The sequence below is a fragment of the Condylura cristata genome, unplaced genomic scaffold (assembly GCF_000260355.1).
Source record: "Condylura cristata isolate star-nosed mole 26May11 unplaced genomic scaffold, ConCri1.0 scaffold00023, whole genome shotgun sequence".
Classification (NCBI taxonomy): domain Eukaryota; kingdom Metazoa; phylum Chordata; class Mammalia; order Eulipotyphla; family Talpidae; genus Condylura; species Condylura cristata.
The window spans coordinates 5011310-5036257 of NW_004567124.1; the positions used below are offsets into that span (position 1 = coordinate 5011310).

General features: G+C 36.6%; 1 protein-coding gene across 1 annotated transcript in view; it reads right to left on the reverse strand.

The window, feature by feature from the left end:
- Positions 1-24948, reverse strand: part of MAP2K5 (mitogen-activated protein kinase kinase 5) — a 244151-nt gene that overhangs the window by 207041 nt on the left and 12162 nt on the right. Inside the window, exons 3-4 of the mRNA XM_004687642.2 lie at positions 17434-17501; positions 2573-2642 (exon numbers count right to left, since the gene is read on the reverse strand). Coding sequence (XP_004687699.1) covers positions 2573-2642; positions 17434-17501 — 138 coding nt within the window. The remainder of the gene's footprint in view (positions 1-2572; positions 2643-17433; positions 17502-24948) is intronic.

Sequence of the window (24948 nt, forward strand, 5' to 3'; positions counted from 1 at the left end):
CTCCTACTATATCTACCTATTCCTCAATTAGTTTCTCAAACCTTTATGATTGGAAAATTTAACAGTATTCAAACCACCCAGTACCTCATATTTTCCAAATATGATGGAATCTTATGCTACAATGTTAATAAATTTTCATATTTATTAATATTCAACATATCTTTTAACTATTGAGAGGATTTGGTCATGAGCTAGGAGTTGCTATTCATGGCAATTGTACTGAGAATTGTACTGAGATTCTAAGAATAGAATAGAATCATTTTCTCCTGTCCTCACTTTACAAACTAGAGATTCTTCATAAACATAAACCTTAACAACAGATCCTAGGGTTTGGGAGTCTCTAACCAAGTAGGGAGACCCATGCAATATGCCCAATAGATCTATAGCCAAGTTGTATAAACTTGCATAGTCTCATTTATCTACATAAAATATAGTTCAATGATCAAACAGACTACAAAAAACTAAAATAATTGTACAACAGCATGCAAAAACATCATAGAGATAGAAGATTGAATCTCATCTTTTGAAGAATTTAAATTTGACTTGGAAGAACAATATTTAATAATTTATTGGAGTGCACTGTGTTCTTGCTAGGACATAATGGTATCTCACATATCTTCTTTTACGTATCTTCTCCCCACAATCCACACTTCTATCAAACTCTCCAAACTATCCCCATGTACTACTCTCTGCTAACATTTTAACTTACATGCCTTCAATTTTAAGCAAATTACAATTTAAACAAAATTCTCACAAGATATTAACTACTTAAAAGCTGTGAAACTCTGAAGTTACATAACTTCACTGAACCTCATATTCTCATCTATACAATGGAAACAATAACACTTAATACATTAAAATTAGAACAGAATCAGTGCCTGGACAGAGCACATGTGTCAAAATTGTTGTTACCATGCAGGAGAGGGAGTACAATAGAATGGGAAGGAAGAATGATAGGAATGGCTCACAGAATAAGAGAATAGGAATAGAATTAGAAAGTGTTATGGATGAAGAGAAGAAAATAATTCTATTGAGAATCCCTCCCCCAAAAGAAATGGAATTACAATTCCCTCAGGAACTGTACTAGGGATTCCTCTAACAACACAGCCATAATGTCATCAAGTAAGAAAAATCAGTTAATGAACATTTTCAACTGGTAAAAATTATCTCTTGTGGAGAAATAATTTTGAAACTTGCCCCAATTCTCCAATCACTGAAAACACTAAGAAACAAGGTACAGCATTGTTATTGGCCTAACACACAGAAATGGCAACATTTCTTTTCATTTTTGTTTTAATTTTCAAGTGCAACAGAATTGGATCATAACCCTTGTTTCAGTCAAACTAACAATAATCTAATTTTACTTACTTAGCTCTTTAGTAGACAATTATTAACAGCCTACCAAGTACTCTGAACCCCACCATCACATTAGTGCTAAAAGAACAGCATTACTCTTGAACGCAGATCTTCTTCTGGGTTGGTCAAGCCAGCTGCCTTTGGAGACTTTTATCAGGGCAAATGAGAATTTATTGGCTAATTGAGCCATTCAAACTTCACAGAGTTACAGTTAATGAAAGTTTAGAATGTTTAATTGGGAAACTAAAACTATGATTATTTGTACAGTATCAGTTAAAAAGGTAAATCTAACTTTTAATCATTTCAGTTAAGTAAAAGAGAGTGACTTACAGAACTTCCTTACCTGTTCTATCAGTTAGAAAATCTAGATCCCAAACAAGGAAATGTGAAATGTACGAAAGATTTAATGTATATAATTAAATTGTACTTTTCCACCACTATTCAAAAAAACTTTTTTTTTTTACAGAAAGACAAGAGATTTATTGACAGTTAAGAGGAAGGACAGGAAAGCTCTGAACAGAGAGGGGACCCAGTGGGGAGTCCCATTATGCAAATTTTGAAGGCACGTTTATATAAAGTTGAACAATCGCATTTGATACAAGACTAATACTGTCAAACCTACAAGAGGAAGAAAAATTATTTGACCAGGTAACTCACTAAGCCTCACTCTTATCAACTTATATTTTTTTAAGATCTTACCATCAAATTTCCATTTATTAGGACTTTACTACATAGAAAATGTTTTCCCAAAAAAGGAACCACCAAACATTCTATCCAAATATCTCTCTCAAAACCTCTCAGTAAACCTTAGGTTCTGTTTTAGTTGAAAGTTTTCTCCCCTATAATGGCATGGGCTACTACCATCAGGAGCCAAAGTTTATAAATACCCAAAATTAAAGTCATTCATTTGCCTTCGTTTAGAATCCATGTGGACCCCCAAAGAGTTCTTTAAGCGAATGTAAGTATGTACTTCAAAAACAACAACAACAACAAAAAACACAATCTAGTTAGTTTAATTTACTCTAGTAAATGAGATATTTTATCTGCCATAACTGTAATAGAGCCTGCAATCCCCACGATAATGAATACTTCTTTTGTTTTTTCAAATTAAGAGCTAAACATCATGTTATGTGCATTTAAACCTTTGGAAAACATAACTGTTGATGAAACAGCTTACTGAAATAATCATTGTTGATTAGAATTTGTTCAACATTACCTCTTGGAAATATCTGCAGAGGCTCTATTAACTGTCCATTTACTTGCTGTTCCATTACTGTGGAATAATACTGCAAAGAGATCATAGAAAGAGATTACTCAGTAATATATGAATACTAGAGCAGACACTTATGGGTTGTTTAATTCATGGTACTTTTGTAAATTGCTGGTACAGACATATCAGCCTTGAGAATATTTTTTCCCTATTTGCACATCAAAAATGACTAGACTGAATATTTGGAATTTAAAGTCCAATACTGAGTTTCTTCCACATAGTCATTTATCTTTTAAAATGTTGGTTAAGACTTTAGGTTAGTATTTAATCTCTAGAAATGTTTTCAAAATGAAAGGTATTAAAAATAACAACAAAAAGCACTTATTTAATTAATTTCTTTTTATTACTTTCTCCAGTCTCCAGGTTTTTCTTTGTTTTTAACTGAGGTAACAATGGTTTACAAAAAGCATTTTAGCAAACATTTCTCAAATTGTTTCTTGTGCTTTTTCCTTGAATCTGCAAAGCAAAATGAAGGCACTTCACATATGGCCTAGACCTATCTGCCAATTAGTCAAATATTAGTTATATTTGAGTATAAAATACACAGATTAGAAATTGAAATTCTATACAATGTAAAATGAGCAAACAAAATATGATCTACCCAAAGACGACAGTATTAAAAAGTAGCTCAATTTCAAGGAAGCATGCCTATGATATTTAAGTCTTAAAAAAAAAAAAACTTTCGTAAGTAGAATAAATTTCACTTTAATATTCTGTGCACAAAAATAAACTTCTGAGTGAAAAAATTTTCATTTTCTTTCATAAATTCATTCAGTGGGTTATATTTTCATGTGATTCCCATTTCCCTTACATGCTAATCGGTAAGCATCTGTCCATCTAACTTCATACATGGTTTCTATGCCTTTGCTTCTTTGAATACATGACCAACAAAGAAATGATGGTCTTGATAGGAAAGTATCAGTGAAAAAAAATGCTGATTTTGTTTGAAGGCCTATCAAAGAGCAGCACTTGATATTTGTGTATTAAAAACACCTATTATTTAATTTCCAGGAAATCCCTCCTTGATAATCATTAATTTCTTTTTACAAGTTACACATATATGTCTTTCTATTCCATTTATGTACATAAAAGTTATTATAATTGATTTTGTTCCAAAATAAAATGTTACTTCACCTTGGGAATCACTAGTTAACAAATCTAAAGTGCTCTGACCTCAAAACAAAGTGAAAGTGGATTTTTGATACTTATGAATTAATGGAAGTATACTCTGTTCTCCAAGGACTTTCATACTGTAAAGAAAACCAACTCTTTCTTTCTTTGGATATAAAAATGTGTGTGGGGGGGGTATGTATAGTGTGTTATATATATATATTACACACACATATAAATAGCAGCATAACCACATGTGACACAGTCTTTGGAATACAGACTAAGGCAAATGTCTTTCAGAAGACTATACTCCTTAAAACCACAGAAATACAGCACTCGCCATTACTCAAACAGTGATGACAAGTAAATGAAATATCAATCATGTAGGCTGTCAACCTTTTGGGACAGCAATAACTGTTAACAAGTAGTCTGGAAAAATTGTCCGAAAATGACTTGTCCTCGGCACACAAGTATTTGAGGTTTCCATGGAAAATTAAGATGCCAGTGGCTATTTGGAACATTGCTCAGGTATTCTTTTTAATGGAAAATTTGCCGGTTATTGATCCACAGCATGTACCCCCTTGCTTCTGGAAGGCTGCAAGCAACTTTCCAATCAGTGGCTGTCAAAAAAATTACTGCCTTTTTATACTGATACAAGACAACAGGAGTGGTGGTGTTCTCCTATAGTTAATGCTTTTCTTTAATTAACTGCTACATACAATAGGTTAGTAATTCCAGCTACTACTCCACCCTAGTGCTAGAAATCAAAACAAATAAAATATCCTTATGCTTTATCTAACAAATTAATTATACAGTTGTCTGAAATGGTGCTTGGGGTCAAGTTTGAAAACAAATAACCTCAAATGTAAAGGGTCAGAACAGGTGCAATGCATTTTTTTCTACTATAAAACCTTGCATGCATGAAATTGACCTGTTTTCTAACTTTATTTATTTACCTCACAAAATAAATAAAACTGGTTTCACTTCAGGTCCATGCCAAATCAAGTGGCAAGCAATATATACAAATAATGATTGTGAGTATTTTTTAGGAATCTATAAACAGCTCTTTCTACTATGACTAACACAGTCACAGTATTGATACTAAATATGCCACTTGCCAGTTTATCAGTTTCTCTAAAGCAAGTAATTAGGGTGTTTTTTGTTTTCTACAGTTCTACCAAATCTAAGGAATGTTTCCTTCTGCTAAAATACTGGATGTGATCTGTATTTTTATTAACAGAGAATCTATTGTTCCATAAAGCAAAGTAATTCACCATCAAAGACAAGCTAAAAAGGACAGTAATTAAACCCATGTATAGCCCCACTCTAAGCAAGTGACCTCTGAGAAGCAGCCGAAGGGAGCAGTAGGTCTAGGCCCTCCGGCCACTGTTTACAGAGCATCCCCTCAGGGACAAGGATAAAATGCAGGGCCATGGGTAGTGCCCCCTGGGACAGAGCAGTGCCACTGGGCCAAAGGTCTGCCTTGCACAGTGAGATGAGCAAGGTGCTTAGGAGTCAGAGAACTCCAGCCCAGGACTCAACACTGGCGGTTGCTAGAACATGTCCTTAGCGAGGAAACAGTTTCTCCCAGGTGCTTATTTCTGAAATGAAGATGGAATCTACCACAGCATTATTGTGACTCACATGAGAAAACAGGAAGCACTTAACAAATTATAAACAAACTTTTAGATCCTGATCCTTGGTGTTTTATAACTTCTCCCTTTAAAGGGATTTGTTTCCATTTTGTTTTAATCAGAGATAAAATGCGTAATGATGACAAATACAAGACTTCTACCTGACAAAAACAAAACGAAACAAACAAAAACCTAAACCTTGTATGGCAAGATACTCAAGGTGGGTTGGACAAAAAAGGAACATTATGTTCCTTAACATTAATGTAGCCATAATTCCTTAGCTAAATCACTATAACCATATTCTGGATTTTTATTATCTCTCACACAAGCTCTGCACATATTAGGTGTTCAATAAATGTCTACTCATTGAAATGAGGCTCAATTCTGATTCTGCTACTTATTAACTCCAAGAAGTCATTTAACTTCCCTGAACCTTAATTTCCTCAGAATGAGAATAAAGCTATCTACTGTACTGTAAAGGGTTATGGTGACGCTCAAAATTATATTTCAATAGAATTAGTGAAGACACTCTATTGACTGTAATGTCAAGAAACCAAAAAGCTCATAATACTGAAACAATATTAAGCATGGCACTTCCCAAACTGAAGTATCCCAAGATTTAAAAGTACAAATAAAGGTATGTATACATATAAAAAGTACAAAACATTGGACTCAAATTGACTAACCAGCAGCAGTTCTAAGTTCTATTGGTATCCTCTTGCAGAATCTGTAACATGCAGTAATTGCAGCAATAATCAATAAACTAACTAAGTAAAAGATTAATCGGTTTTGTGATTGCTAATGGAATCTCTAGTAACCTGACTCAGATTAGTTTCAAAGTCCCTCTGAGATGTTCTTCAAAATCCTTAAACAATTTTAATAAGGATGTGACAAAATTTAGCATAGTTATCCAAAAATCTAATTAATTTGAAAGACAGGGGCTGATTCAACAAGGGGATAGCAAGTACAATTTTTGGCTTTGTTCTGTTTGCAAGTTTATCAAACAGTGCTCCTATTTGTTATGAACCTAATTCTAATTCTAACAGCACATTTCAATCAATAATTACACTTTTTCTTCATGGAAATCTGCCATATACAAAAATGTGAATTCCAAAACATCACAGTTTAATTTTATAAGGCACAAGTTCTCTATTAAAAAAGGGATAAGAGAAGAGAGTGAGACACACAGAGAAATAAGTATCCTCACCAAACACCTACTATATGTTAAACTCAGAAATATATATATATTTTAATTTATAATTTCTCATAAACCTTTCCTACTCTAGGAATATTGGTACACCTATTTCACAGACAAAGAAAAAGGATTTGGCTTAGTAGTGACACAAGAAAAATACTTCTTTTACTCTAGTCCATACACCCAGAACACGAAAGGTATGTTTTCTACCAAAAAATGTCAAAAGGTTAAGTTAGCTCATATTTTTCATATCTCAAAATATTTAGCTAAATAAATGGGGCTAGTCAGTGCACTGCTGAGCGAGACAGCCTTCCTTCTGTATTCACATCTTGTGTGAGTTACCTCATGTCATCTGCCATTTCAGCGGCTGGGGAAGCAAAAGGCAGCAAGGTGCAATGCAAAGACCCATGCTGACTGAAGACCTCTCCCTCTTTCTGCAACAACCCTGTAGTTTCCTTCTCTCTCTCTACCCAATCTACTCGATTTCCTCTAAGTGCCTCTTTCCCATCCCTTCTTTAAATGTTAGAGTTCCCCATGGTTTTTCATCAACATTCCTTTCTTTATACTTTCCTTGAGTTAACTTCAGCCATTTCAAAGGTTTCAATTACCAGAGGAGTCATTGAGACTAATTGGAAGCTGATGAATCACAAATCTTTATTTCTAGCCCAGATTTCTCTGATGATTCAGAACATATCCAGTTTTTGTCCAGAGGCACCTTGAGTTCAACAGGTCCTTATCTCCCCCTCCCTCATGCCCTTGACCAATCTTCTGCCACCTAGATCCACCTTCTCAAAGAATGACATCTATATTTCAGAAATCAGTTATCTAGACGTAATCCCATCTCTCTCTCCACCCCCCCCACATTCAATCCATTATCCACTTTATTAACTCTACATCTTTCCCAACTCTCAAATCTTTCACGCTAAGGTCCTTCATGATCTAGGTCACCTTCCTTCCCAACCTCACCTGTTATCTTCCCTCCCTATTCCCACTCCACAATGAATCACAGGTAGCCCCTCCTGAATGCATCAGGCAGCTTTTTACCTGTGCCTTTTAACACAATGTCCTCTCAGCTCAAACAACATTCACAACCTCGCTTACTTTACCTGCCTCCATCTCTGACTTCAGGAAGCCGTCTCTGTCCCTAAAGCTAAATCAGGTGCTCCTTCACGCTCACAGAGCATCTAATGCTTAAGAACATTATAGCATTTATCACTGCCTGGCAATTAGGAGTTTTTCTTACTGAACACTGTTTCCCCTTTTGTTAATCTTCCTTGAAAGCTCCTTGAAGGAATGAACTATATAATCCACTGCACTTCAGCACCTACAAGAGCACTTAACCAGGTAGTTGCTATAATAAGTATTTAGTGTATGAAAAATGACTTTAAGAGTATGTGATCAAATCAGACCCCAGCTTAGTATATTTTAGCTGTGTGGTCTTCAGAAAGACATGTCTTATTATTTGGCCCTCAGTATCTTCAACTGTAAAAAAGGGGAAGACACCTATCTTACCTCTTAAATATGTCAGGACGATCAGAATCAAAGGAGTTGATATATAGAAATCTTCTTTAAAAAAGAATTTAAAAACATTATGGAACTCTCCAATTCCAAGCAATACTACACAGAAGAAACATGTATATAACAGTAGGGAGATGCAGAAACCACTAGAAAAGATCATTGAAAGGTTTAGACCAGGTAAAGAGGCAGGTTTTACAAAGATGAGTCAGATTGCTCCTGTTTCCCTCAATTACTAAATTACAATAAATAATGAAATAACCTAAAGGGTATTTTATGGAACATTATTTGCAAGAACCAAGTCTTAAGTATTATATTATCACTATGGCAGAAGTATTAATCTGGGGCCTATATGAACTTTAAGGGTTCACTGAAATTATATGTGAAATACTGTATTATGTGAATTTTCTGGGAAAAGAATAAACCTTCCTAAGATTTTCAAAAAAGCCTTTGTCTCCAGAAACCTAACAAACTTCTTTCATCCAGTATTTAGCATGGTTCTTTACATATATCAGGTGCTCCACAAATGTTCCTGAGAAGGAAGCAGACGGGAACTAATATATAACTACTCTCATTGGGTGATGCCAACTCAGTGGCAAGTCCCACACACCAAATCTGGTTTATTATTCTTTTACGCCTTTATAATAGTTGCTAATCCACTCCTTAGCATACCTTCTGACAGACAACACACTTAGTACAAAGAATCCAACTTACATAGAATATGCATTATTGGCTTTTATTATTTTCCTGCCAATGATACAATTTTCAAATTCCTTTTTCTTTTTTGTCAATTTCTGCCTGCATATCCATTACATGTCTCTCAGTCAGTAATTACAGCAGCAATCAATAAACCAACCACCTAGTTGTAGTCCATAGTTAATAGTTTCCCCAAAGAAGACCCCAACATCTTTAACTCTGCCAAATGGCTACAAATTTAACTGTAACATCACTCAGATGTGTCATCAGTTACACGTTCCTTCCTTCCTTTTTTTTTTTTTCCCTTATATTTTACATTGCAAGGCCTTTCCTCTGGGACTCTAACCTCTCAAGAAGCAGCCAACTGTTCCAATAGTCAAATCTAATATATAAAGTCAATCTATTTTGAGAACAAAATTAATAGCTGCATTTACTTGCCTGGCTTCAGGTCTCCCTACCCCCCAATAATTCATCGCCCTGCCTTGAGTTGACTACACTGTGCTCTTCCATAAGTGACTGGAAACCAAATGTCCACATATGGTCGTGCATTGATTCAACATGAGAAAGGAAGCCACAGTAAAATGTCTTTCAGTGAAAAGGTCAACAGGGAACAACTCTGCAGCCTGTTTATAAGCTGATGTTATTAGACAGACGTAGTTATTAATGATTTGAAAGTGGAAAAGACAGCAAGTTGACCAAGCTTAATGATAACACGATTTGTTTGGGATAATAAAACCATAAAGGACATTAGGGAGCTCCAGATGGTCTTAATAAATGTTTGGGCAACCAATAACAGATGAAATTCAACTTGGCTAAGTTTAAGGTAATGTGCTTTGGCAGAAGGAGTTGAAATTTGTATTCAGCAATGGGTCCAAAACTTGTAGGATCCTCTCAGCTGAAGCTTTCAGTGTCATCAGGATGGTTAGCTTGGGGCAGTGTCTACACTGACCTTTCCCCTGATTTCTAGGCGGCTGCAATTCTGCTATAATTCTATAATAGGAAAATTTAAATAGTAGCTTCAGGGGATCTGCCACTTAAATAAAACAGGACCATCAGGCTATGCAGACAGCAGGCCAAAAGTGACATTCCCTTATAAATAGATTGCTTTATTTAGCCAGTCCTGGCAGTGCTTGACAAAGATCCAGCCTACTTACTTACCGTTCAACTGCTATTTAAAAATAAGGAAATTTTTTCAAAGGCAGTGGAAATGAACTTAGGCACTTAGAAAAGAACAACTTGTTTTGATCTTTTCAATACCTTCAATTTATATATTTTGGGGCACATATTTCCTAGGCTGATGGTTTACTTATTTCTTCTAACTTTATTGTAACAAGCTTACATTCACTTTTGAAGGGATTATGCTTAGTGACATAAATCAGAAGGAAAAAGAAAAATAATTGGATGGTTCCAATTACAAGAGGAATATAGGGAAACCAAACAAGGGATCAAGAGAAAAATTATAACAAATAAAACAATTAACAGGTAACCATAAATCAGAGACACTCTGCAGGGAAGTGGGAGTGAGAGGGATCAGAACAGGGGAGTTAAGCACAAGGGACTGTGGTGATGGTTCACAGGTGACTTGGTGGTGGGAATATTACAGGGACAACACCTGAGAAGAGAAAGCACACAATGGACAAAAATAATGATGTAAAATATATATTAAAAAAACACTGTGAGGGCCCTCCCTGGTGGCGCAGCGGGTTAAAGCACAGCACTAAGAAGCTAAAGCCACTTCCGCATGAGTTCGATTCCCACCTGCCCCGGAGGTGACCACATGGCGTGGCAGACCTCTCCTGACCCGCCCGCTGCTCCCCTCAGCAGTGTACTTCATTGATCTGCCTGTTATGCTCCCCTCTCCGTCTCTGGTGAATCCTCTCACCCTCCGCATCTCTGGCCTATACCCCAGTTCTGTATGCATAAATAAATCTTTAAAAAAAAAAAACAAAACTGTGATTATTCTGTAACACTTTTGAAAAAATAAGATACATGTGAAAAAAAATCCCTCTTATTTCCTTGGCTCTGCCCCACTGTAGTCCTAAGGCTAGCGCCCCCATTTCCTCACAGCCCACGTTCCTCTAGAGAGAAGCTCCTAGCCAGAGCCAAGGGGTCAAGTGATGAACCACGCAGCTTTGTCCCCTCGCACCAGCTGCCACGACATGTAGGACCCCAGAAGAACGAAACTACAGGCTAGGCTGAGCTCTCCACAGAAATGGAGCTAAGTTGGGAGCACAGGTGCATTAAGGGTGAAACACCAGTGGTCCCAAACTTCGGTCCCCAGAGTGTCCTGGTGCCACATGGGCAGAGGCAATGTGGTTATGCTGATCTTTTATTTTGCTTCTATGAGTCACATAATAAATTCCTTGTTCTGAGACAGGCTTGAGTAAGTTTATGCTCGTTGTCAGCAAAGATGCCCAACGATATTTCACAACAGGGGCTAAATAAGGGATGACTATATTTAAGTATGCCAGAGAGCACAGAGAAGGGAATTAAAATAATCTGCCTCTTTAAAAAAAAAAACTTTATTCATTGATTAGGATGAGGGAAAAAAACAGACTAGAGTATGTCATTATTTGAGTTTAAAAAAGGTAACAATTTCCCCAAAATATTTATACCTCATCCAGTTTCCCCTTCTCATTCATATCACCTTTTCTCCACCTTACCAAAAATTACAGCTAGTATTAGTTGTTTGGATGAACTGCACTGAATTGAGTATTAGCCTTAAGTTCACTAAATACTGATCTTACAATGCAAATTCAAAGTAGGACTTATATACTGTGGTACATATTAAAACGTCATACAGAAGATGAGCTTCTAATCTCTTTGCTCCTTATAGAAAACTTCCTAATAATGAAGGCTTAAGGCTGTTAAATGTTCATCTCCTAAGTAGGAATGAACTTTGTGGTAAAACTCAACCTTGCAGGGAGACAAAATTTTTAAAACGTTATAAGCCCGAGAGTATTTTCTTACATTCCTATTACAAATGAAGTACCCTAGCATTCTAGCCAATAATATTACTTTTTGGTATCAGGAAAAAAAAAACCTATTTTTAAAGCTTCCTCAGCAGAAAAAATGGAGCTTTCATATGCCCCAACAATCCCACTCCTAGGTATCTACCCAAAAGACACAAAAACACTGATTCAAAAAGACACCTGCACCCCATGTTTATTGCTGCTTTACTCACAATTGGAAAGACATGGAAACAAACCAAATGCCCAAAAGTGGATGAATGGATTAAAAAGATGTGGTACATATACACAATGGAATATTACTCAGCAACCAAAAAAAAAGAACACATGCCTTTTGCAGCAACATGGATAGAGCTGGAAGGGATCATGCTCAGTGAAATAATCCAGAAAGAAAAGGAAAATACCAGATAGTTTTACTCATAGCAGGAGTATAAAGGACCAGGCGAGAAAATAATAATAATAATAATAATAATAATGAACAACTATATACCAGAGACATTTTACAGAGGTGGAATGGAGAATGGGATCAAAAATGGTGGGGAGAGGGAAGTCCACTGGACTATGGTGATGGCACATGAGTGATTTAGTGATGGGAAGCCCACAGGGATTACAACTGAGATGGAAAAAGGCACAAAATGATGTAAAAAATAAACTATTATATATTAAAACAAACAAAAAACCAAAAAACTTCCTCAACAGAATCTCAAAGATGCCAAGACCAAAATAATACTTAAAATCTCCACGAGTCAAAAAATTAGGCATCAAGAGACCTGGGTCTGAGTGTAGGCCTCCCATTCATTAACAATGTGACCTCTAATAGAATCTGATTTCATTGGACTTTAATTTCCTTATCTGTAAAACCAAGAGGCAATCTCCAAATGATGCATAATGGGACAAAACTAATCATATCCCGATTTACAAGGTGCTATGAGGTCAAAAAGTATTTTCTCCCAGGGGACCCAAAGTCTAACAACGTACGCTATGGTCAAGTACACCAAAGGGAATACTTACACTCCACTAAAACACAAGGTCTCTGCCCTAACGGGAAGCATTCCAGTTAAAACTCATGCCGTTCTCTTCTGGAAATGTGGAAAAATGATATCAAGAAAGAGTGTGGACACGTCACTCATGCAAGCCTCTCAGCATTAAGAGAGCCAAGTATAACAAATCCTTCACTAGACACAAAATTGAACAGAAACAAATATGAATCCATTTACAAAACAAGATGTACTGCTGGGTTTCTTAATGAAAAGTCACCCAGAAGCAGACACTAACACTAATAACACCCCTTTCTAGAACTGAGTCTCAGTGATAGATAAAGTATGATCAATCAGCAAACAAAACTCAGCAGTGCTGGTTGATGCTATAAGGAAATGAAGTTAGTCCTTCCAGTCAACAAGTACAAAAAGACTGAAGAAGAAAAGCAGCATACTATATTCAATCTTTTTAGAAAAATGGAAGGAAAATAAGAACAACAAAATAAAATGTAAACTACATTAGCAGAATTTTTAACAGAGTCCTTTAAATAATTAGCAATGATCAGTTATTTAGTTTTCAGAGTATGTACGTTGGGTGCATTTTTTTTCTAATAAAGCATTTCAAATTCTAATTAAAAAAATACTTTATGGAGAAATTAAAAAGATACAATAGTGTCAGAGGAAAAGCCATGATCCCAGAAGTGGAATATTCTAGCAACATAACTTACAAGAAACTACCCTATAAAAACAGATTGTTGATTAACACAAACTCATAACAAAACGCAGAGCTATCACAATGGTGCTGTAATAACACTTGGCTGCTGAATTCTCTCAATACATTAAATATCTCCTTGGAGACCAAATTACTTTACATTTTCTTAAAAGACAATTTATTATAGCTTTGTTTTCTTCTCATTATCTCTTAAAAATATATCTAATGAAGAAAAGAATACAACTTCTAAATAACTTACATAAAATGGTACTAATGTGTGGCAACAGACTTTGGTTTAATATGTTGGTTATTATTTAACAGCACACAACAACCTCTTGCCATGACAAATCCTCACCACAATGTGATATTCCATGTGTCACATGTATCAGAAACCGCTGTATGCCATTATTATGGTACACATAAAATTAACAGCCTAAGGCTGCAAGCAATTTAAATAATTGATAAGTTTTCAATTAAAAAGGCAACATTTTCAGGTCTAATACAAAAATCTATTTAAATTACTGATAAAAACTTAAGCTTCTGTTGGCCCACAGCCAGAAAATGCTTCTATCCAAGGGAAAAAAAAAACTACTTCTGTAAGTTTTAGCTTAGATTGTTGCAAATTATTTTTTTTAATATTATGAAGAGATCCAGGATATTATTTAATCCTTGTTATCAATGGAGATAAACGATCAAGAACATAAGGGAAAAATGTCCCTAGTTTTATTTCTCTTACGTGGCTTTAGAGAACTACTAAGGTAACCACCAAATTTATTGAATTCCACATGAAAACAAGCAGCTGTTTCTTTCTAGTAAATATGTGATTATCTGTCCTATGCCATTATCCAAATTCTGGAACCAAAATTTTTCAGAGCCAAACTGAACCCAAAAAATAAAGACCAATGCAGGTTTTTAATAATAATCCAACATCTGAGGACTATCAAACAAAATCCACTGTAAGATTAAGTTCAAATAGTTCTCTTTATGACAAAATTGGAACCCAAAGGAATTTTCAACCATAAAAACCAAAACAGATCAAAATGATAGCCAACCAATCGAGTTTGCACTTTTCAGGAAAGAAGTTACTGTTCTTTACTTTTAAAATGTGTCTAAACCAAGAACACATGATGGTAGAGGCTACTTCCACAAATAAGAGGAAAAGGAAATCCACTGAGATTTTACCAACTTAAAACTCATCTTTCTCAGGGTTATTTTCAGTTTCATTTTCAAATTCCTTTCTCAAACACTCAGAATGAGAACAGTAGAGATCTACCTTAAGTTAAAATTTTTGAGGGGCCTCAGGTTCCCATCCTTAAATAATTGTTAATTTGAATTAGTAAACACAATACAGGAATCACTGCCCATTAAAAAAAAAAAAAGGTTTTCACCACCATCCATAGCAAATTAATAAAAACAAGAGTAATGTGGTACATTTTACATAAAAATAAATTCACTCACTTTAATAGTCATCCTTCCTTTTGAGATTATGGACTGCCCACTGTTTTAATCTTTAAATGACTCTCAGTATTTTCCTTTAATAAAATAGATGTTTCCCCTGCTATCTTAAAGTGGAACATTCTTATTTGGTATGGGTTGGTAGGTTATTTATTGGTCTGGGACTATTTGAAGGTTTTTTCATGTAAATTAATGGTAACAATGTTCCTAACTGCTCCCATCACCACCCTCCACCCTCCCACCCCCTGCCAAATAACCTAACTAGTCATATCAAGCATAAATGTTCTTCCTATGAGTAACAGGAGAAACTTAGAGTGGTTAATGGTAGATAATTTTTATTAGTTTCTTTATTTTATTAATGTTTTTACATTTGGCACAACTAAGATACCATGACTCTGCTTTCCTTCAACTCAAAAATGAAAAAATTGATTAATCGATCAAAGTCAAATATTTAGGAATAATGTCTTTCTACACTAAAAAGTGGTTCTCAATAAGTCTAAGAAACTTTTAAGTTTAAGAACAATTATAATTCCCTATCACACGCATACACACACACACATATTGCATCTGAGAAAATGGGCGTTAGTCATAGGGACATGTTATACAGCGAGAAATCATTCAAATTTAATAGTGGTGAAGACCCAATACTAATGTATTAATGTACAAAGAGGTGGATGGGAGAAAAATGATGTATAACAGCAAAAAGAGAAGCTGAACTTAAATTCTACATTCACATTCATTCAAGCTCATAGTCCCTGGCAATGTCTCAAACACACCTTCCTCATCTAAAAAAAGAAATGACAATGTCCACCTCAAAGAGTAATTATTGAAACCAGAGGCAATTAACCACGTAAGGCATCTAGTAGCTAGTAGACACTTAGAAACAGCAACGAGGTTCCATTGTATAATGGTTAGCACTCTGGACTCTGAAACAGCAACGATTATTATTATCACTACGCTCACAGGCAGTACCATTTCTCAAAAACCACAATTTGTGAGATCTTCCCAAAAGTACAATATTGAAAACACATCTCTGAGTGTGGTTACATCAGAGAAATAATGAAAGTACACCAATGTCAGTTCCCTGCCACGGACAGAGTCGAAAAAACTAGAACCCATCTGTGTACGTGTTTTCTAAAAATAAGCATGTCACATTCTCAGGAGACCTAGCCAATTTATCAATACCAGTGCTGGGCCTTTCAGCAGACAACCCTACTCTGCCTTTCAAGGTACTGATGAGCCCTGCTCTAAATTCTCACTGCACAAAGACTCTCAAATAAGTTAATGGGAAGTCAATGGGAAATTGACTTTTCCTACTCTGTGCTGGTCTGAATGCAACGCTCTGTTAATCATGCCATTCTTCTTGTTCTCTTTCCTGCTACCCTAAATTAAAGTATTGGCGGACACCCATACAGATATTTTACAGTTTTCATTACAATGAAACAATACCCTGGTTGAAGATGAAGTCTATCAAAAATGTACTGCCTAACTGTTAGCTAAGATTAGTCTCAAAAAGAAAGCCAAAGGCACTGATTCCATCATTTCTCCATAATATCACTTTGCATTTGTATAGAACTTTCAACTTTTCAAAGGGCTTTCGCATCTATTATCCCATTTGATCACTACAATGACCCTGTGCAGTAGAAAGGACAAGTATTATTATCCTCGATTGACAGATGAGGCAACTACAGCACAGAAAGGTTAAGTGATTTGCCTAAGGCCACAAAGCAGGACAGCAGTGGTCTCCCCAATTCTAGTCCAAAGCTCTTTCCACCAGACCACTAGGGAAGGATGTGTAACCAAATTGCAAACTCAAATACAACAAAATGAAGAGGAGAAAGCACAAACCAAGACTCAGGGAAGCAATGTCTCTTCATTGTAGTTGAATTTTTCAAGCTTAATATTATTAAGTTTTTAGAAATATTCCCTTTTCTCTTGTTTATCTACTTCAGTCCTGAGACAAACATCAATGCAAATGTTCACTGAATTTGAAACACAAAAGAAAAAATCATTTCAAGATATATTCAAATGATTTTGATTCAGTAAGTAACCCCGTAGTTCATTTTGGGGAGGGGGCAGGAAGATGGTTAGTGCATAAAATAACTGAGAGTACATCTTTAAATCGTGTATCCATTTAAGCCTGCAGCTACATTATAACTATAATCTGTCTGGAAGGGTGAAAGAGATCTCCAGTTGAAAGTAGATTTTGAAAAATTTTTTAGAGCCCAGGGGTTCATTTTTAATGAGCCGTTACTTTAAGTACTGCATAAAAAATACAGGAAATTGATAGTCCATTTAGTCTGCACCATACCTAATGCAAAAGTCATTAAGATGCATTATTCTTAATGTTCATGATATGATCAGTAACTGTCTTTTGAAAAGAATGGCCTTAACTTTCACGTGAGGAAATCTTTGAAGACGTTATATTATATAGAAAAATGTTACAGCAACTATGACTCACTTATATATCTTCACTAGAATAAGAAACAGCATCCTTTATTCCATAAACATTTAAAAAATCGCCCTCATTTGTAAGGTACTTACATATGACAGCATTGCCTTCATTTCTTCATCACTTCTCACTGTAATTCGATCACCATCTTCATCTTCATCTGTTTAAAAAGCAACAAAATGTAAGTGATAAAATTTGCATTTTTTAAAAAGACTTATTTATTTATGCATATGGAACTGGGGTACAGGCCAGAGGTGCAGGGGCAGTAAGAGGATTCACCAGAGACAGAGTGGGGAGCAGAACAGTCCGACTGACGAAGTACACTGCTGAGGGGTGCAGCAGGCGGGTCAGGAGAGGTCTTCTCTGCCAGGTGGATCACTTCCTGGGCGGGATCGAACTCGTGCTGAAGTGGCTTTAGCTTGTTAGTGCTGTCCTTTAACCAGCTGCGCCACCAGGGAGGGCCCAAGATTTGTATTTTTTTAATGAGCATGTCAGGAAGGGACACAATTCAACTAACTGGTTTTTACAACTTGCTATCCAAATCCTTAACACCATATTTTTGAGGATATCAAGGTTACTGGTTTGTTTGTTATTTTACTGTAAGAATCTCAATAAAGAGCTAAACATTTTAGGAATAGCTGAAAATTAAAATGCTGCAGATGTCATTTGTGTTATGCATCTAGATTAAACTAAGTATAGCTAGAGAAAGACCAAACAGGTTTGGTATGGAGAACTAAAAACCCAAGAGAGTTTTTTCTGACAGTCTTTTTCTATTGTCAGAACTTTTATTCCTGTCCCACTCAGTACTGTATGCTTCCACTTCTCTATTCTTCTTATTTCCCAAGCCATCTATCATATCACAACACCATAATAAAATGGCTAACACTTACTGAACATGACTACACACACTACCTCCTTAAAATCTTCCCAACAATCTTACGATGAGGACAGGGGTGATTACTATCAGTTCCTTTTTACAGAAGAACCAAAAGCCTACTGTAAGCCTATTCTAACACTGGGTAAAGCAGTTCTGGTATGCTTCTCCCCACAGTCCACGCTAACAGCTTTTTCTCTCTCTGAGCAGTTTCATTTGTATTGGGTACTACTCTCTGACGACAATAAGCTTCAAATGGCAATTTATGCTATTTTGAAATAATATGATAGTCTTAAAGCTGCAGAATAAGAATTTATGAAATACAGATACAAAATGCTACATTTGAGTAAGTGTACTATAAAAGCAGCCACATCTAGAAACCACATAATTATTTCAGTATGTCTTCAAAACTACTTTATGAGCCTGAAGACCATGTGGAAACATCAAATCTCATTTTAACCCAAAGTGGAACTGCCCACCTAGTCACTCACCCACACTATCTGTCAGGCAGGAATCCCCATGACTTTTGACTATTGCTAAGAATTCAGTTAGCTAGTCCATCCTTCTAAAGATAAAGATCGATCAACAGAGAACAGCCTCTGTGGTAGATGTAAACAAGCAATTGAAAGAAAAATGCCAAAACCATTCTGAGAATGACAGAGAAGGAGCTGAAGGAAGGACACAGCCTGGCAGGCTCCCATCAGAGGCCTCTGTTCTGGCGCCCTCGTTGAACAGTCATTTTGGGGGGCACTCTTGGGCATCAAATTGCTGATTGGATCAAATGCAGAAAAGCTGTTCCAGGCCTAGAGAGGCAGACAAATCTCCCTCAAAAGAGAATGTTCTCCATGACATGCTCTGGGGACAGTGACTGACGTCACAGGGAGTTCAGATCAGCTACCACACCTCAGCGGGCCCTCCCTCCCATCCAGCTACAATTTTGAAGACCAAGAGACCCTTGGAGGGCACTTGTCTTTTTTCCTAATTTAGAGTAAAATGCTATTTTCCATTTCTCCTCAGGAGCCAATAGCAATCTGACAACACGGTGGAAACCAGCACTTGAGCCGCTCCATGCAGTGACCAAGGCAACAGCCTTCCCTGAGGTTTTCTCTCCTAAGCATTTGTTCCTGGATCCTGGTTCACACCAGCAGAGTTTCCCAACCCAATGTAAATCAGCATCAAGTCACACCATTTAAATATTTACATAACTAGGAGTGATGGACAGTCAATACCAGTATAATGCTACCAAGAGTTGCCTGATTCCAATATGAAAGGACACAGTGGTCACTTTCAGCAACAAAGTGAGAGTGCATGTGTGGTACCTAAGGACCTAGCACTTTTTCCTTTTGGCACAGACTATAGAGACAAATTTCTAAAGAAATATTTTAGTTCTGGAAACAGGGAGAGTTTCTAAAAATTGGTATTTTCAGAGTTAAAGAATTTTCTTATAAGTAAATGCAGGGGGGAAAAGGAAAGACACACAGAGTTAAAGGGATATATAGTATATATTACCATACATGTTAGCACTTAACATTTCTGTTTTATAATCATGTCTAGTTCTTTGTTTAGATCTGGGCTAAAATGATTTGTTCTTGAAGAAGTCCTAAATTTGGTAAAACTGCCATCCTGAACAGAGTACACTTTTATAAATCTCATTTCTATATCAGAGCTAACTACAGAGATGGTGGCTACTAAGGACTGCTTATATTCAAATTTCTATACACACAAGATGTCAACAAGGTATTATTCTTGTGGAATGAGAAAGTACTTGGAGTTTAGTAGCTTGGAGTTTTGTAAAAGAGATGAAAAATCTTTTTATAATTTGTAAAAAGAGGACACAGATTCTAGAATAGTAACTTAAATCCATCTATAGAGTTTGCTCAATTAAAAATACAACTCCCGGTCCTCCCTGGTGGCGCAGTGGGTTAAAGCACAGCACTGAAAAGCTAAAGCCACTTACGCATGAGTTCGATTCCCGCCTGCCCCGGAGGTGACCACATGGCGTGGCAGACCTCTCCTGACCCGCCCGCTGCTCCCCTCAGCAGTGTACTTCATAGATCTACCTATTCTGCTCCCCACTCTGTCTCTGGTGAAGCTTCTCGTCACCCTGAGCCTCTGGCCTGTACCCCAGTTCTGTATGTACAAATAAATAAATCTTAAAAAAAAAAAAAAATACAACTCCCTAGCTATTCCATTCTGAGTATATATCCAAGAAATTAAAATGAGATCTCAGAGATATCTGCACTCCCATGTTCACTGCATCATTATTTACCACAATCAAGCTATGAATACAATCTAAGTGTCTATAAATAGACAAATAGCTCAAAAGATGTGAAACAATCCAAGATGTACACAATGAAATACTATTCAACCACAAAAAAAAAGCCATTTGTGACAATTCTGACAATCTTGAGATACTATATTAAGTGAAATAGGATAAAAAATTGTATGATACAACTTATATATGGAATTTGAAAAGTAAAACTCAAAGCAATAGAGAGTAATGGTTACCAGTGGCTAGCAAGTGGGTCAAATGAGCTGTCAAAGAGCATAAACTTTCAGTTACAACATGAACAAGTTTGGGGATCTAGTGTACAGAATGACATTTATAGTTAATAATACATTATAATAAATTGGAATGTTGCTAAGAGAATAGGCCTTAAATGTCCTTACCACAAAAAAGAAAATGGTAATTATGTGATTGGCTAAAAATGTTTATGCTATGGGGAACTCATTTTTCCAAGATACTCTATCAAACAAAGAAAATGTATGCCTTAAACATCATTATATGCCAATTATATCTCAATAAAGCTAGGGAAAACAAAAAAAAATAAAAACAATGAATTGGCAAATATGACTAAAGGGCAAAAAAGTGTGCGTTCATACAAAGTAATTTAGCATGAAAATAAAATACTTTTCTGCATAAAAAAGCTAGCCCTCCCTACATTGCTAGAAAAGTCTCTGGCTTTTGCTTACCAAACTGGATCAGCATAAAAAGTACTCTAATGGGAATTTCAAAAACTTGCTAAACAGGGCACAAAGAGCTTCAAAGGTGTATGTGTTGGTGAAGAATGTTAGAACATAGTGATACTAAGTACAAAGAAGTGGGAAAAATAATCTGAACTCTTTTTGTCTTATACATGGAGGTTCTTTGCCATCTGACCAAGAAAGCATTACTGGATATGACCAAGAAGAGGGCGGGGGAGAGGTGCAGCGATAAATCTGATACACTGGTTCACAATGAGAATTCCAGGCTTCTCTAGTTGCCTGAAGCATAGTAATATGATTTTCCAGCACATTAGGGAAGCAAAAGTAGAACCAGAAAGTCTATGTACTGACTGGATTTTGTTAATGTCACTTAAAATGGAGGAAAAAATCCTAGCAAGATACCAAATAGAGTGCAGCAGATGGTAAACAAATATTATGAAGCAATCTTCACAAAATCTGCAGTGTGTCACAAATACACAAAATGGGAGAGTTTGGGAAAAGAGAATCATAACAGGCCATATGTTGTTAGTGATTTTGTTTGAAGCAACATGCAATCCAAAAGAGAAACCAAGAGGAGGAACATAAAGGCCCAATAGAGGAGAAGCAGCAGCCTCAGGTAAGGGGCGGTCAGAATGGCAAGCGCGGAGCCGAGTGAGTAAACAGCAGACGCTGGGAGCTCTCAGTCAAACAGCACCCGGTACAGTGACGGGCTCAACATGGCTGTTGAGAGAAACAATCCAGCTTCTACAAAGCGCGACAAAAAGTTAAGGCAATATATTATATGTCATTTGTCACATTCCTTCAGTGCCAGGTGAGAGAGTCAATTAGAACTACAGCAAAGGCATATTTTGGAAGCAAGAGAAAAGAAATGAAAACAAAATCGCAGAGGTTAGAAAGACATCAACAGGAAGTTGCCAGGAATGTGGTCAAGTTTAGAGCCTTTCTCAGCTTTGTAATCTAATGATCTGGAGAAAACCAAAGGCCTCGTTTCTATGGGTAAGTCTTCATATCCAAGAGTTTTGATTTAGTTTCATGGCTCCCACATCCTGATTCCTTTTTCACTTTTTCTTTCTTTCTCTCCAACTAACAGGTAAGCATTGACTAAATTGTAAGCAAAGTTCTAAGAACTGGCTATCATTACAGTGGAAGAGAAAAATCCTTGCCGTCATAGAGCTTACACACTAGCTAAAAGAAACTAAAGGATGAGGGATGAAGAAGTAAGACCTATAGGTGTCTGAGGAAAGTATTCCAGGCAGAGAGAACAGCTAATGCAAAGGGCCTCAGGCAGAATACCTGTCATTTCCAAGTAACTGAAAGAAAGAGTAGATGGAACAGAGTAAGAGGAGAAAACCTATGAGTTCAGAGTAATAATGATGGTGCAGAGATGGGGGCAAACAAACCACCCCTCCCCCCCAAAAAAGCATGATCTTCTAGGGAACTTTAAAAAAGACTTTATTTTTACCCCTAAGTGAGATGGAATCCTCTAGAGGATTTTGAGCATTGTGACCTCACTTAATCTCGAAAAGGTTCATTTTGCTGTGCTCTCACTTTGGAGAAGAGACTATGTAGTGGCAAAAGTAGAAACAGAGAGATGGGTTAGGCAACTGCTGCCTTAGTCCAGGTGAAAGATGACAGTGACCTAAACCCAGTGAGGTTCTCGGCAGACATCACATGCTGGATCTAATTTAAAGAAAGCATCAAAGGATTTGCTGACAGACGTGATAAAGAATGTCTGTCCTCCTTTCTTCCTCCCTTCAACCATCCATGCATTCCAGATACATATTAAATATTTGCTATGTGCCAGGTATATATATATATATATATATATATATATATATGAGGGTTTCAAAAATGAGCAGCACTATCTCCTGCCTCCCAGGTACAACTTGCCTGGTGCTCTGGTAAATAATTTAAATCTGGGTCCTCCCTGGTGGCGCAGCAGGTTAAAGCACAGCACTAAAAAGCTTAAGCCACTTCCACATGAGTTCATCCCTGCCTGCCTGCCTGGGAAGAGATCCACATGGTGCAGCAGACCTGCCCTGCTCCCCTCAGCAGTGTACTTGGTCGATCTGCCTGTTCTGCTCCCCGCTCTGTCTCTGGTGAATCCTCTCACTCTCTGCATCTCTGGCCTGTACCCCAGTTCTGTATGAATAAATAAATCTTTAAAAAAAAATAATAATTTAAATCTAATTCTCATGCAAAATAGCAAGACTATACTGAACTTCATAAAAGACTAAAAAGGATTTACAACTCTTGCATCAATGACATTTTGAGCCAAACATTTACCAAGTTAAGCTCTCTTAAATCATCCCAAATTCTAGGATACACAATTAACTCTTTTTTTTTTTTAAGATTTTATTTTATTTGTACATACAGAACTGGGGTACAGGTCAGAGGCTCAGGGGCGGTGAGAGGCTTCACAAGAGACAGAGTGGGGAGCAGAACGGGCAGATCTACAAAGTACACTGCTGAGGGGAGCTGCGGGCAGGCCAGGAGAGGTCTGCCACGCCATGTGGTCACCTCCGGGGATCCAACTCATGCGGAGTTCTCAGTGCAGAGCTTTAACCCGCTGCACCACCAGGGAGGGCCACAATTAACTCTTATATACTAAATAAATGTTAGACTCAGTAGAGCTCTAGTGTGAATTACAATTTTTAATTAACTCACCTAGTTTTATTTATAAGAATCCATTTATTTTTTTATATGTAGTCTAGTTTTTTTACAATATATTTTATGATTTAGACTTTTCTCTAAAGCAAAAAGCATTTTCCCCACCCACTATTCTTTAATACTTGAATGTAAGGCTATCTCCTATAGGTGTAACTCAAGTTATCGGCTGTGTTTGTTTGCTATACTCTAAAAACTTACAACAAGAGATTGCAATCTTGCTTTAATTGGCTATATTATGACAAATATAAAATGAAATATGATGTATGGTTTTAAAGTTTTCACCCAAATTATTCTTCTCAAAATTCATAAAACAGAAAATAATTCTATTCAATGAGAAGTGAGTACAAATGGTCATGACTGAAGACAGATATAAATAAAATGTTTATCCTATAACCATATTTTTTGAACCAAAACTCAGACACATGTCTGACAAGTATGAAGATACCTATAAAGACTACAGACCAGAATATGTGAAGCCAGAATATCCTGGAAAGGTGAAGCCACATCATGGTATGTAGTCACAAAAGTTAGCGTCTTTCTTCATAGACTTAACATGTATCTTTCAAGTCATCGGTAAAATTTTACTGTCCAGCAACACTGACCTAAAAGTCATTTTACAGCAGTAACTTGTCTAGAAAAGATCCAGGGAGTCAGACACATAACAGATATGCGCAGGAAACTCATTAGTGGGCACAGTTGATTTCTATCACCTCATGTGTTGGTGCACTCATTAATCTGTTAATGAAATTGTGAAAACAGCAGGGGTTTTTGGGCCTATATGAATGTCAAGCTCCATATGTAGGGTCCTCGAATGCAAACATACAAGGTTTTTATGGTTATATGATACAACTTTATCTCAGAAGTGTTCTCACATGTGGGAACAGATGCATTATTTAATAACTGGTATGGAGTCAACAGTCTTCTGCTGTTCCCATCTGATTCTTCTTTTCACCAAAATAAACTGCAGATGGTACAAGGATTTTTAAGAAGTCCTTACCTTTGTGGGCCTCCCTCGTGGTGCAGGGGCTAAGTCTCAGTGTTATTAAGCTGTGGCCAGCCTCGGAGCTTATCCACCTGG